We start from the raw sequence: 13878 nt of genomic DNA, 5'->3' as shown, positions 1-13878 counted from the left end.
TGAACACATCTTCTTACGTTCACGCTCGATAGTCTATCGAGGTTGTTCACTTAGCTTCCAGGACGCCTCCAAGAACAGCTCGCGCCTCTGCTCGTCCTCACGACGCCAGTGGCCGCTTCCTTTCATCCTCGTCGTCCTCCACTCCCTTGGTACCTCCAGCCCCTTCTCCCTCGCCTCCTCCCAACTCTCCCATTGTTACGCCTCCCCCATCAAGCCCAAGCATGGCTGGCGAAGGCCGTTCAACTCCAGAAGATACAGGGGACGCCAACCCCCTGGAAGGACGCGTTGTAGGACTGGAATCGAGTGTCAAAGAGATACTGGATCTACTTCGAGCAGCGGCATCCAATCCGCCACCTCCCCCTGTTCACCCTGTTCCACCTATTCCAGCGGCACCACTCGCCCCCCCTGCGCAATTAGCTCAAGTGGCCCCACCCTTGATCTCCTATGTACCCCCTGCTACGACAAACGTCTCTGCCGGTGCGTTGTCCATTCCTGATTTCTTCCCCGACGTCGATGCCGCGGTTGTGGCTTCAATCGGCAAGCATGAGTTTCGGCCGCAGCAGCTGGGTAAACTCATACCCAACGTTACATCCAAACCCACTACAACTACCTATGCCCTCGAGGACGGCGCTCTTCGTGCCACGGACACGGCCCCGATCAAGGATCTCCCTGACTTCTCATCATTCATGCGTGCCCTCGGCGTATATTTCCAAATTCTCTACCGTTACGTGGGAACTACAGGCAACGTGCAAGCAGTCATAGACGTCGCAGTTTCGACCCAGAGCTACGCTAACCTGCTCCACGAGTATTCACGTTATTTCGCGTACCCTGCTATTCTCACCTACCATATCGCCCATCATTCTCGCCGCATCCGCGAAATGATCAGGGGCGACTACTCTTTGTGGGGAGACGAAGATCGGGCCCTCGTCGGGCCGCTTCACCGATCAAACATGAACCAAGACGTAAAGTCGGCTTCGTCCGCATCGGCAAAAGGCAAAGCATCCACCTCCTCCTCCTCGACTCGCGACGTCTCCACACAAGTCTGCAACAAGTTCAATGACGGAAGGTGCCCCACGACACCCTGCAAGTCGGGACGTGTTCATAAATGTGCAACTTGCGGCTCTTCAGCCCACGGCAAGAATGCTTGTACCCAAGCCCCCCCTGCCGCTTGAGAATCCGGCGGGACGAGGGACATACCTCTCGCATCCGCTCCTCGTCCTCGCCAGCTGGATGAGCCCCAAGTTCCTATTTTTTCTACATCAATCCCTACTACTAGCGCCCCCCCCTCACCCCTAGTCCCCTATCCCTATTCGCCCCTGGTCCCTTACCTCCCGCTCGTCCCAATACCGATCCACGCTGTAATCATGTATCGCTCCGTGCCCACGATGATGTACCCGTTAAATCCACTCTAATCTATTCCCAATGGGCTCATCACTTAGCGGACTACCCCGATTCTCAGTTTGTACAAGCATTATTACACATAATAAAGTATGGTGCTGCTATCGGATTTACGGGTGAAGATAAGCCTCAAACATGCCGCAATCTAAGGACAGCAGTCGAACATCCACAAGTCATCGACAAGGACATGAACGTCCTCAGCTCGAACGGCAGGATCCACGGCCCACTACCTTCTCCTCCCCACCCTGCCTTCCGTGCGTCTCCTCTGGGAACCGTCACACGGAAACGTTTTCCCAACAAATTCCGTGTCATTAACCATCTGTCCTGGCCTCCAGGCGACTCGGTTAACGATGGCATTCCCGACTCTGAAGGCCACATCGTCTACGAGGCCGTCTTCCAAGCAATCCGCTCCATACGCCGCATAGGTCGTGGGGCGTTGCTGGCAAAACTGGATCTCAAGGACGCCTTTCGTCACATACCCCTTCGCGTCGCGGACTACCACCTCATAGGCTGCACATGGGAGAATGAATTCTACGAGTACATGGTCCTTATCTTTGGTCTCAAATCGGCTCCGTATATTTTTAACCTATTCGCCGAAGCGCTGCACTGGATAATCCAACGACACATCCCTGCCGATCTGAAGCACTACCTCGACGATTTCCTCCCTATTTTCTCCCCTGACACCCCCCTCCCCCTCGCGACTGATGCCATCACTTGGATTCAAGCTTTGGGCGGATCACTTGGTCTCACGTTCCAACCCGAGAAGACAGTCTGGCCGACCACCTGCCTGGAATTTCTCGGTATCGAGCTCGACACCATAGCCATGGAGGCTCGCCTCCCCAACGACAAACTGGTCTACCTAAACGAGCTGCTCAGCTCATGGTCAGCCAAGCGTCACTGCAATCTCCACGAGATTCAAGAGCTCACTGGGTTCCTCCAGTTCGCCTCCCAGGTTATCCCCTACTCCCGCGCATTCCTGCGCAGTCTCACAAAGTTCTCAACGACGTTCACCACAGCACACTCCCGCCGTCACATCCCCAAGTACGCTCGCAGTGATCTTCAATGGTGGCAGACTTATGCGTCATTATGGACCGGCGTGACCCTCATCGACCCCCCAGCATCGCAGCACCACGTCTTCACTGACGCTAGCGGCACCAAGGGGTTAGGAGGAATCTACAACAAGCACTGGTTCAGCGCCAGAGTCCCTCGCCGCTTCAGGGGCTCCAAGCGCGATATCCAATTCAAGGAACTCTATGCGGTACTCCAGGCCATACTACGATGGGGCCATCTCTGGCGCCATTCACAGGTTCACTTCCACGTAGATAACCAAGCGGTCATCGCGGCACTCTCCACCCATACCAACCGCTCAACTCACCTCATCCGGCTGCTGCGCCTCATTCTCATGCTTGCTGCAATGCTGGAATTCTCTTTTTCTTCTTCTTGGCTCTCCTCGTCTGATAATGCGCTTGCTGACGCTGCCTCTCGTTTTCAATATGCTCGGTTATTCCTGCTGGCCCCGGACTTGGACAAACAGCCATCCTCAGTCAACCCCCAGACTCATGGTATCAAGCGCACCCTCAGCACTCACGAGTCGTCGCCTTCTACCTCTGGTACGGTCTCGCGTCCAGCACCAGGTCCACTTACAGCGTTGGTCAGAACTCATTCATCAATTTTGTTCGAGGACACCCAGCACTTATCAACAGCGACGGATCCTGCATCCCCGCTACTCAAAGGAGCATCATGGAATGGATCGCCGATCTTGGAACCCGTCGCTTACAGCCAAAGACCATTAAATCCTACCTCACTGCCGTTCGTTCCCTCCACATGGAAGCGGATGCCCCCTTTACAGTCTGCGAGGCCCCTATCGTGCAGCGCCTCATTCGAGGCATTAAACGCTACCACGGCGAGCGCGAAAGGAATCCCAAGCTACCTATCACCTTCCCCATACTCTACAAACTCACCTCCCTCCCTTATGCCTCCTTCGACGACGTTGTCTTCATAACGGCTGCGAAGCTTGCTTACGCAGGCTTCCTTCGTTGTGGAGAATTCACCATTGACAAACCTAACTCGTTCGATCCTAATGTTCACGTTACGCGCTCATCTATTCGCTTCGTGCCGTCCACGTCTGAACCGGATCACGTCGTCCTCACCCTCCCTGCTTCCAAGACTGACCCCTTTTGCAAAGGCGTCACGATCTACATCGCAGCCGCCCCTAACTCCCCCTCTACATGCCCGGTTTCAGCCCTTCTCCGCCTCTTTACCATTGACCCTCGCCCCCTGAACTCGCCATTATTCATTACCTCGGATTTGTGCCCGCTCACCCGCTCTCGATTCATCGCTCGTCTCCGGCTCGCGCTGCTCGATGCTGGACTCCAACCTCAGGGTTACTCCGGCCACAGTTTCCGACGAGGCGCTGCATCTGCAGCAGCAGCAGCTGGGTTCTTAGATCACGAAATACAACAACTGGGGCGCTGGCGAAGCGACGTGTATCGACTCTACATAGATACTCCCAAGGATCGTATCCTTAACCTTTCTTCTCGACTCCACATGGCCGATCCTCACACTCCACCTTTCGAACCTCCGATTCTCCCTTTCGTACCTCCCTTGGCTTGAGTTCGGCCCCTTTCAGGGGTTTCTCCTATCTCAGGAGTTCGGCTGCGTCCCACTCCCGGGTTCCTTTTGTTCCCGGGCCGTGGACCAGTCGCCGAACGAGAGAGCTCGTGGCGACAACGAATACAATTTCGTTATCCCAAACGAGCGGATGGATGTCAAGTAGTGGAAGGAGGGTATGAGATGAAATGAAATTCAATAGATAGGTTGGTGCTTCATCGTCGCTGTAAACGGTCCAGTTGAACAGAATGCCGGTAGTAAGTGGGAAGTAAGTCCATATTGTCAGGGTCGGTTTTATATGAACAATTTCCATTCTGGTTCACCACCTTCAAATGAGCGCTGGCTGGCTTTGAGTGCAAACATTCATTCATGCATTGGAGGGCTTCACTGGCACACCTGACCTGGACGCTGACTCGTATCTCGGCGGCCGCCAACTTCCATTCCATCCATATATAATCCATCAATGTTGAACCACAGAAGCGCGAAGAAAGTAACTTTGAATGAAGGCATGTTCTTCTTCTCACATTAGGCTGAAATAGCCCAGGCTCCATATGGAGGTTGCGATCACACCTTTCTTTCAAGCCCGAGTCGGTGCGCGCAAACGCCGTTGTCCCGCCCCCCTCGCCCCGCTGGTGGGCTATACGGTACCTTTTCGTTCTTAAAACCTTGCCGGTGTTATCCCACCTAAGATAATCTATTATATTATTATCTCTATATAAACTGCTTGCGGGGCCACTAGCGATCTTAACCCAGCCTTCATTTCATTTCAGTCTTGATTGAATAATTCAGCAAAATCTATCATGAGTATCCTCACAAGAGCAAATCTCGGCGACTGCCCTTTCAGGAACATTGGGTATCATGTTGTTGACAACAGTTCAAATGATATTCATGGTCCCCTGAGCGATCCCCGCCAGGAAAACAGAGAAGCCTCAGGAGGTGTGTCGCATTTCTCGTAACTATCTTTGAATTCTATTCACGGCCATATATACCAGCATCTACCAAAAATACAAACACTAGATCCCTGAACAGAGCTGCCACCTACTTTCAAGACTCGCGCATCAAAAGCGTAAGTGGCAGAAATATCGGGCACACTGTCATCGACAAAAGTTCGAATAATAATCGTTGCGAGCCCCCCACCGAGAGAGGACCCTCAGGAGGTGTGTCACGATCACTTCAAGTGTCTTTCAACTCTATCTGAAAACTATACTAGGATCCCCTCAAGATGAACTTGTCGGACAGAATGAAACTTTCGCAAAAAGCGAAACCATCACCAACATCAGTGGCAGGAATATTGACTGTGATCGTGTCACCGACCACAGCTCCAATAATTATTGTGATCCCTCGGTCTCCGCCGAGCGATATGAACTACCCGCAAGAGGTAGGTCTCAATTATATGCCCAGTGTCTTTCAAGTTTGAATTCTACGACGACCGTATACACAGATGTAGACATCAATTCGTCGGATGGAGCCCCTACCCTCCTTAAGGAGGCAAAGATCTCCAAATTCCGTGGCAGAAATGTTGGGTACACCGTCACCGACAACAGTTCAAATAACTGTAGCCACCCCATGGATTTCGCCCCAACCTTCCAAGGTGTGTCACGATCACCTCATGCCTTTCAATTATCAGTTCGAAAGCCTATATATATCAGGGTCCTGCCACGACCAACATACCACATCGTCCCCCTCAACGGGTACCCCTACAGTCCTCGAAGGCGCATCCATCACTCAAGCCTTAAGTGGCAGGAACATTGGGCTCGATGTCACTGACAACTCTTGGAATAATTGCGGTACTCGTCCCCCAGCCCTACGACATGGAGGAGGCTCAGAAGGTGTGTCATAATCACCTTCATTTAGTCCTGTCTGAATAGCCAGATATAATAGGATCCCCCATTAATCAACCTACTTCGCCAACCTCGACGAGCACCCCTAGTGTCCTGAAACGCTCTAGCATCGGAGACCTAAGTGGCAGGAACATTGGGATCAATGTCATCGATTACAGCGAGAATAATAGTGGTGGTGCCAGCGACTCCGGCGACGCAGATGAGCTCTAGGACGTGCCTCACGATCCTCAACTCTCCGAACTCTGAACAATCATGCATGTACATATTACGTAGGATTCCTCCCGCAAATAAAGCAATCAATAATGGTCAAGATTATTGTTCATTACATTCCCTTCCCGCCATGTAGGTTAGGCGAAGTTATGTTATTGTAATTATACGTGCAATTTCCGTAGGAGGAGTATATTACTTGCATGCAATCAACAATCATGCAGGAAATAGAAAATCCACAAGACAAGGCGCAAGGCTCAATTGTAGTCTTCCTCGAAACTGGACTCGTCCTCTTCAGCAGATGACGGGGTAAGCTTGAGATAAAAGGTAAGGCATTCGTAAGCGTCAAAAGAGGTAAGATATGGCGCACCTGCGACGATGCAAGTTGAATGTAGATGGGCCCTGAAATTGAGCTAGGAAACTTGATAGGGAGGCTCCAAGTAAAGGTAACGCTGCCCTGATCTTCAGTAGGGATAGGAACTATGAGGCGATAGTTGAAGGAAATGCGCCAAGCAGGTAGCTCCTGTCTCTTGTCGACGGGGCCGAGTCTCTTGTCACCGAGGAACTGAAGCCGGTCCTTCAAACGTTCCAAAAACGCGAACCCCTTCGCCGATCCTTTGTGGGTTGAGGATATAGTCATTTGGAGGACGACCACTTCAGCATGCCTCGATTCGTGGTCCACCACGAGGTAGAAGGCGTCAAGGAGAGGAAAGTTGCTCTGAGACGGAAGGTATAGCTTCGTGTGGTCCAACGTGACGTCTTCGAGGGTTTTGTCGAAACGGGTGCGCGTCAGAGCAATCACATTTGACGACGAATGTCCGAGACCTAGTCTGGGAAAATTATTGGTTAAGGATGGACGAGGCTCAGAGATGGGAACCTACGAAGTCGAGGAAGTTGTCATTGACCAAGTCGAGGGTGATACGAGTGTGGCTGGGGTAGGCGCGGAAAGATCATCCTTGTGACCGATATTACATAAAATGTCGATGACGAGATTTTCAAATGCCCATCCGCCCAGTGCAGTGCTCTCTGCGTGTGCGCGACAATGTTTGATAAACTTGAATGCTTCATCTCGATGTAAGATATCGAGCTGCCGTTGCACACGGTGCGCAATATAAAGAGATTTGAGGTCTAAGACAGCGTTCTCTGTTTTGGAAGATTTGTATTGAGAAACAATGACATGCGAAAGTTGGTCATCGCTGTCGCCTTCGCGATCATGTAGTCGATCGAAGAGCTGGGAAGAAGTTAGAGAGAAAAGGGCCATGCCGAGGGCAGCCTCAAGCTCATCATCCTCCCCTTGCAAGTATTTTCTGACGTCCCGAGGAGCCCAACCCCACTTGGATATCGCCTTGTCGACTAGGGATTCTCGCTCGATATCAGACTGTTCTGATAATCCGATGGAGAGCTTGACGCTGTGAAGAAGGACAATTAGCATTAAATAGTTCATATGTGAAGCAAAGGCTCACGCTTGCGAGAGGTCTTCTCTTGTCCAGCGTGCCACGGACCAGACCTTTCCGTCCCGCTGTTTGACCCAGTCTTTATAGCGCGAGGTACGAGGCGATGTGGCTTGGACAGGGAAGAGGAATGACTCCAAGAGGGCAAAGGGTGGTGGATTCCTGTCACCCTCATCACTGTTTATAAGAGCCCAGGTCTTAACCGACGCGTTTCGGACCTTCGGGTAGAGTGGGCGTAGGTGTGATGACGCGATATTTTCATTCAACTGGACACCTTCCGCCGAAAAGTACAGGACCTCGCGGCGGTGCAGGGAAAAAAGCACTGGCTCGCCTTTGACCAACTTCTTGAGCAAGAGGAAGAAGAGGCAGTATGTCTTGCCCGTCCCTGGCTGTCCGGATAAGACCACCCCGCCGCATTTCGGATTCACAGCCTGTTCGCAAAGACGCTGGTAAACTTGGATGTAGTGTTCTCGAATGTACAGCTGCCCCGAAGTACGTTCGATGGCTGTGATGGCGAATAGGGAATCCAAGTCGATGACATTCCCCGCTATCAACTCTTCTTCTTTTTCCTTTTTGTTCCACCATTGACCCCAGACCTCGGCGAATGGGCCCGTCTCGTCTTTCTCCCATGCAGGACTTGAAAGATAGCCAGTGGAAGACATGAAGCCGATGCATCAGTGCTGGGGCCGGCGTCTATGATGACTCAGCGATCCGATCACCGGTGTAACGTCTGACAATTGACGACTGGCGACTTCCACCACTAAATAATGCGACGGACTCCGATGGACTTGGGCAAAATACTGAGTATGACTACGCGCTCACTCTGATGATCATCCTTCTCGCCGGTTTCACCGTGGATTCAACTGCCGCCCTCTCCTTCCACGCTTGAATCACGAATTTTTCATCTTGATCATGGTCGATCACTTATGGATTCTACTTCCGCTATCCTGTGAACGGCCGTGTACTTAAATAACCAACAGTTCTCAATCTTTCGTGTTCTTTGATATCATGGTCAACGCAGTTACCCAATCACAACACCATGATATACCACTGGTTTGGGAGTATAGGATGTTCCTTCTTTCTACTCTTTCCAACATCGTATCATTTTCCGTTTCCTTCCCACTCTTTCAACCCTTGACTGGCCTGAAGCTCACGGCGCAGGCGCTGACCGCGGTCGCAGATCCGTACAATGTCACTCACTCCTCCCCTGGCCCCTTCCATCAACATCCCTCTCACTATTGGCGCCCTGGAAATCGGACTCATGTTCTCAGGATGCCTTTTTGGTGCTTTAACAATCCAGGCTATCGTTTACCACAGCAAGTTCCAGCAGACGGACGGTTATCTAACACAGCTGATGGTGAGTAGCCTAGTGCACCATTCATAGAATGAGTTACTCATCTGGCTTTTGCGCTAAGGTCGCGACGATTTGGTGTGTGGCGCACTTGATCCCTTCCTCAATCGCAGTATCAATTTAGTCTCATAGGTTCCTCGAGCTCGGACAGCTCTGCTCCCACTTTCATGGAATCTACTACCTCACAGTCGTTCATCACGCAAACTTAGTATCCCCACCTTTATCCGTAGGTGTGGCCTTTTTGCTGAGCAGCTGTGTCGGGCCCTTGGTCGAAGTATGCCTGCCATCTCTCTGCAGTATCGGCTTTATTGACCGTCTCCTACGTAGACGTTCTACGTCTCACGGCTCTTAGTCTTCTCCTCACGCGTCGTACCCGCGCTTGTAGGATATGTCCTAACTCTCGCCCGCCTCGCTGGCTGGCTCTATCTCTCCTCTTCCATCCTCTCTGTACCTTCATTCACGTCCGTTGTCGAGACCTATGGACTGCTGCTGGAGATATTACTCAGTGGAAGCGCAGCGGTGGACCTCATCGTCGCAGTGGCCAATTGCTGGTATCTATGGAAGGGCAGGAGGAGACTGACGGGAAACGCAAGGGGAAATACGTGAGCTTTCTGGAGGTTGTCCCATTATAACCTGATCTCGACCCCGCGTAGGCTGCGAGCGGTAATTGACAACATTATCGGGTATACTATAAGTAAGCCACAGCCGCAGCAACTTTTCCCATCAGCTAATGAACATTCCGCTGATTCCAGAGACGGGGCTTATCACAAGGTATCTATCTACCGTTTGAAATGATCAAAATTTATGTTTATCCTTTAGTATCTCGTTCATGATTACACTTGTCTGCGTCAGTAAGCCTCTAAAACTCCCCATGACAATAATAACTGATCCGCCTGTTTATGTAGTTTCTCATGGCCCGACAATACCGTACGCTAGAAACGATGCGTGTCGCAGAATCGCCTAAGTAATATCATTTCTCTTCCACAGTGATATGGATGGCTGTATCTAGTGCTTTGACAAAAGGTAGGTATCGTATATATCGACGTGCGCACAGGCTAATTGTCTTGCTTTAGTGTTCTCCAATTGCTTGCTTGCCTCGTACGTCCCTATCTTAGTATATCGTTATCACTGTATTGTGACCCTTTCTCCTCGCTCTGCTCTGCCCGCCATCGATCAGTCTGAACAGCCGCCCTTGCGCCCGAGAGGGTACCGATGGTTCCACCCTCCGAGATCGATACCACAATCGAAGGGTAGACATCTACCCAGAACCCAACGGGACTATCCTGAGTTTCGTCGCCGGTAGCGTGAGTAGTTGTCGCTCGCCCTTCAACCTTCCCCCTTTCTCAATCTGCTTGATAGCTTGACGGCCCTTCCACCATAAATGTGGCGGACACATACGGGTCCACCCACCGAAGGGTTTCGTCGCCACTGAATAACGGCCGCCATCTGTCTGTGGCCTCGCACGGCAGCCTCAGGACGCGGACGGACGGGTTTACTCCGGTTAGCGGGAGGAGTCCCCTGACGAGCAACAACACCAGCCCGGTGTACCAGCACTCGAGCGGGCATGGGATCATAAACGGATTGAGTGTCGGGCTAAGTAACAGCTCGCAAGGGGGGCTCCGACGAGCGGACAGCGTTCAAGTGGGTCTTCGATGCCTCTCCAGTTTTTTGTAATATTTGGTCGAATGCTGAATACTTGATTACAGGCTTCGAGAGGAGATGTCTACTGGGCGATATAGCTGTGAAGGGCACACACGCCTCTACATTGCGCCCTGTTGTATTATCTAGCACTACATAAGTTTGAAAGGCTGGTACTGTAAAACTGTGGTGTTGCTATTGTATATTGTATTTATTTCTTCCGAGCACGCCTTTAGTATATTTCTGCTGTCCCAGCAAGATGTGAAGCTTTTTGATACACATTAGGATCTTGGCATGAATGTGTCACTGAACTTGAACACTGGTCGCTGTCTTCAGAGTTTAGCAGCTTGGGCGCTTCGCTAGGTCGGAGTATAGAGTCGAAGTCAGTGCTGATCTCCATAAACCCGTGTTAGTTTTGCACCATCAAGGCAGTCCACTAACCCAGAGAACTTGTATGGCAGGGAGCCTCCAGACGTGTGCGGGCTGCAGTAAGCTGCCAGGTGGACGAAACGGTACCTCCTCCGGATCCGCCTTGTGCAAGGATTTCAAGCGATGTTCAGGGTGTAAGAAGGTGTGGTACTGCGGTCCAGAATGCCAGAAAGACGACTGGGTCCGCCACATTTTCGACTGCGATACGAATCAGAAGATCACCACTGCTCATCATCTTGCTCTTGCCGTGCGCGACAAATCGTTGCCAGTCGATGATGCAACTCTGGTGGAATACGGGTTCACTAGGGCACCAACAGCGTATGCGAAATCACAGCTGCTAGGCGTGTACGTGGATCTGGTGGAGCGATACCACGTCCCGACAAAGGGGATTCATCGCTGGGCGTCGGAAGATGTCTTACTATCCAACATATGCGAGACGTTCGAGAGGTTCGCTGAAGAGTCGCATGGTCCCCACTATCCGTGGCTTCTGGAGAATTTGTCCGTGCTTGGAACGTCGACCCCGGTGTTTGAGCTCGCACCCTTCGTGTCAAGCATCTCTAGCAAAGACAGGCGACGTCAGTGTTACGCATGTGGTTGGCTCGAAGGAGACACATCCGAGAACCGGCATACCTGTGGTGCACACATTTTCGCATCCTACAGGCAATGCAGCGGCTGCAAGAAGGTCTGGTACTGTAGTGAGGCCTGCCAGAAATCTAACTGGGTTCGCCACATCTTCGAATGCCAGCCGCGACAACCGATCAACACCTCTCACCACCTTGCGCTTGCCGCCTGCGATAAGCTGATCCCGGCGGATCCACAGACACGCATAGACTATGGATTCACCAAAGTCCCTACCTCCGAAGCCCGCTTGAAACTGCTGGGGGTCTATGAAGTATTGATTGTCTACATGAATGTCCCGGCGAGGAAGTTACACAAATGGAGAAATGATGGTCGCTTGCTGCCAGAAATCAAGGCAGCATTGGAAAAGCTCCCCGGAGATCATGGCGCTCATTATCATTGGTTATTAGAGAATCAACATATCTTAGACGGGTCAGTACACGAAGCAACCCGAGAGTCGACTCCATCGATGTAGCGTTGACGAACGCAAGGACGCCTCACGGAGCCAAAAGTTACATTCGATAAACGAAGAATCGGTATCCCAGCCAAGCACCAGTATGCTAGCAGGCGATGCTGTAAGTGGCCACTAATGGATGTAGGATAAACGGCATGTTTAAGATCCTATACGGTGGAGGTAGTAGAAAGACTGGACGTAATGTGAATAGAATCGATAGAGCACACATGTTGCCTGGTCGATGACTACAAACGGCGAGTTCTTATGATGTCTATAGAGAGTGGGCGGAGCCAAGGTTCAAGCTCAAGCTTCATCGGTTATCGATTTATCCCTTGCCGCCCTCAACGCCTCTAGCTTGAGCTGATACATGCCATTCCTCTGCTCGAAGCGTTCCTTCGTCCATTCAGGAAGCACGATGCCGAGTTCTGGTTGCACAGTGGTGATGTCGTCCCGCAATCCTTGCGCGTACGGTTCCTCCTCGATTGAGAGGACATTATACGAAATGAAGCATGTCAGTTGCCCATTGACGCAGACATTCTTCGCGTCGTCAGGGACCCTCTCTGTCCCTTCATTCTCAAGGAAGAATTTCGCTGTTTCACCAAGCTTAACGAGTCTTTGCCGCTCGAATTCAAGGCGTCCGTCGGTCGTTTCAGGGTAGAGGATTTGCCCGCTCCAGGCGAGAGACAGCCAAGTGCTGCTTACGTCGGCGATGGTGAATGGAGTGAAGGCCATGACGGCGCCAACGAAGGCGAGTGTCGGATTCGGCGCGTAGAGTATGTGGCGATGTACGCGCGGAATCCGTTGAGGTTCGACGCTTTGGGAGACCAGGGGTTGGAGATTGCTGTCGTCAAGAACGCTAACGAAGGATGGATAGGGCTTGTACCCCGTTGCGAATATAACCAGGTCTAAACCCTCGATTTGGTTGCCGTCCTCGAGGACGACCTTGACCTGTTTCCTGCCGTCCGACGAAACTACTGCACTGCATTCTCGTACAGCAGTTACGTTGTGAATGCGTTCGTCAGGGAGACTTACGAATCCAGGGAAAGGGCTCCTGCGAACAGAACGAAATACAGGGATCTGTGCAACTGACACGAGCTGGGAAGCAATGTCGTTGGCCGAATTGGCGTTGCCGACAACAAGGACGCGCTATATGATACTAGTGAGCGAAGCCCAACATTGTACGCACAATCACGGTGAATTCACCTTTCCCCCGAAGCCAGAGGGTCCGTTCCACGATTTGCCGTGAATCGCGAGGCCTTGCTTTTGCAGATTCTCGAGGCCAGACAAAGGCGGCCACACAGGATTGTCGAACCAACCGACAGCAATCACGACAGCGTCCCAGACCTCTTCCACCTCAACGCCTCCTGAATTCCAGTCCTTCATCACGACCTTCCATCCGCTCCAATTTGGCAACTCGTCCACCGTGATAACCTCAGTGTTGAGTCTGATACTCCCATCATCGAGGTAGGGCTTTGCAAAGCGTTTGAGGTACTCTTGAGTCTCTGATAAAGTCGGGAATGGCTGATGGGGGCGGTCTGTTTTGGGAAATGGGTGTTCTGAGAAATAAAGGAAGTCGGGTAGGACGTTTCCCACCATCCCGGGATAGGCGGGCGACGCCCAGCTTGGATTCTGACCACCATCAGGGTCCTCCAGATGCCTGTCGGACGTCGCATTCAATGACCTGAACTTCAACGAGTGCGTCGAGCATTTACCATACTCCGCCAACGTCGTTCCGCCTTTCCACCAACTTGACTTTGTCGAACTGTCCTCGCTCGGTCAGATTCCGGAGCGCAACAAGTCCGCATGGTCCGCCACCAACGATGAGAATACGCTTAGGCTGAGGTCGACCGCAGGATGTTGCGGGCATGCTGTGCAGATTGT

The 13878-nt window shown here is 51.9% G+C and overlaps 6 protein-coding genes across 6 annotated transcripts; 4 read left to right on the top strand and 2 right to left on the bottom strand.

Annotated features, from left to right (window-relative positions):
* Positions 1 to 221: 221 nt before the first annotated feature.
* PC9H_002193 (uncharacterized protein) lies at positions 222 to 1172 on the top strand (the record flags this gene model as incomplete). Its single annotated transcript, XM_036771835.1, has 1 exon — positions 222 to 1172. The coding sequence occupies one exon, from the start codon at positions 222 to 224 to the stop codon at positions 1170 to 1172; it is 951 nt and encodes a 316-aa protein (XP_036626456.1).
* A 3636-nt stretch (positions 1173 to 4808) lies between these two features.
* PC9H_002192 (uncharacterized protein) lies at positions 4809 to 6059 on the top strand (the record flags this gene model as incomplete). The annotated part of the gene is made up of 6 exons (XM_036771834.1): positions 4809 to 4944; positions 5001 to 5165; positions 5219 to 5386; positions 5450 to 5599; positions 5658 to 5837; positions 5890 to 6059. 6 exons carry the CDS (start codon positions 4809 to 4811, stop codon positions 6057 to 6059), a joined length of 969 nt encoding a protein of 322 aa, XP_036626455.1.
* A 254-nt stretch (positions 6060 to 6313) lies between these two features.
* PC9H_002191 (uncharacterized protein) lies at positions 6314 to 8169 on the bottom strand (the record flags this gene model as incomplete). The annotated part of the gene is made up of 4 exons (XM_036771833.1): positions 6314 to 6370; positions 6427 to 6886; positions 6938 to 7465; positions 7520 to 8169. 4 exons carry the CDS (start codon positions 8167 to 8169, stop codon positions 6314 to 6316), a joined length of 1695 nt encoding a protein of 564 aa, XP_036626454.1.
* A 527-nt stretch (positions 8170 to 8696) lies between these two features.
* PC9H_002190 (uncharacterized protein) lies at positions 8697 to 10597 on the top strand (the record flags this gene model as incomplete). Its single annotated transcript, XM_036771832.1, has 13 exons — positions 8697 to 8864; positions 8923 to 8936; positions 8991 to 9132; positions 9186 to 9460; positions 9512 to 9552; positions 9611 to 9629; positions 9678 to 9705; positions 9764 to 9785; positions 9846 to 9881; positions 9932 to 9956; positions 10036 to 10162; positions 10218 to 10499; positions 10565 to 10597. 13 exons carry the CDS (start codon positions 8697 to 8699, stop codon positions 10595 to 10597), a joined length of 1212 nt encoding a protein of 403 aa, XP_036626453.1.
* Positions 10598 to 10950: 353 nt separating this feature from the next.
* PC9H_002189 (uncharacterized protein) lies at positions 10951 to 12018 on the top strand (the record flags this gene model as incomplete). The annotated part of the gene is made up of 1 exon (XM_036771831.1): positions 10951 to 12018. One exon carries the CDS (start codon positions 10951 to 10953, stop codon positions 12016 to 12018), a length of 1068 nt encoding a protein of 355 aa, XP_036626452.1.
* A 282-nt stretch (positions 12019 to 12300) lies between these two features.
* Positions 12301 to 13864, bottom strand: FMO1 (monooxygenase; the record flags this gene model as incomplete). The annotated part of the gene is made up of 3 exons (XM_036771830.1): positions 12301 to 13143; positions 13201 to 13678; positions 13710 to 13864. 3 exons carry the CDS (start codon positions 13862 to 13864, stop codon positions 12301 to 12303), a joined length of 1476 nt encoding a protein of 491 aa, XP_036626451.1.
* Positions 13865 to 13878: the final 14 nt, after the last annotated feature.

The sequence above is a fragment of the Pleurotus ostreatus genome, assembly GCF_014466165.1.
Source record: "Pleurotus ostreatus strain PC9 chromosome Unknown scaffold_10, whole genome shotgun sequence".
Taxonomy (NCBI): Eukaryota; Fungi; Basidiomycota; class Agaricomycetes; order Agaricales; family Pleurotaceae; genus Pleurotus; species Pleurotus ostreatus.
Note: the sequence above shows the minus strand (reverse complement) of the source record. Positions and strands in the feature narration are given on the sequence as shown.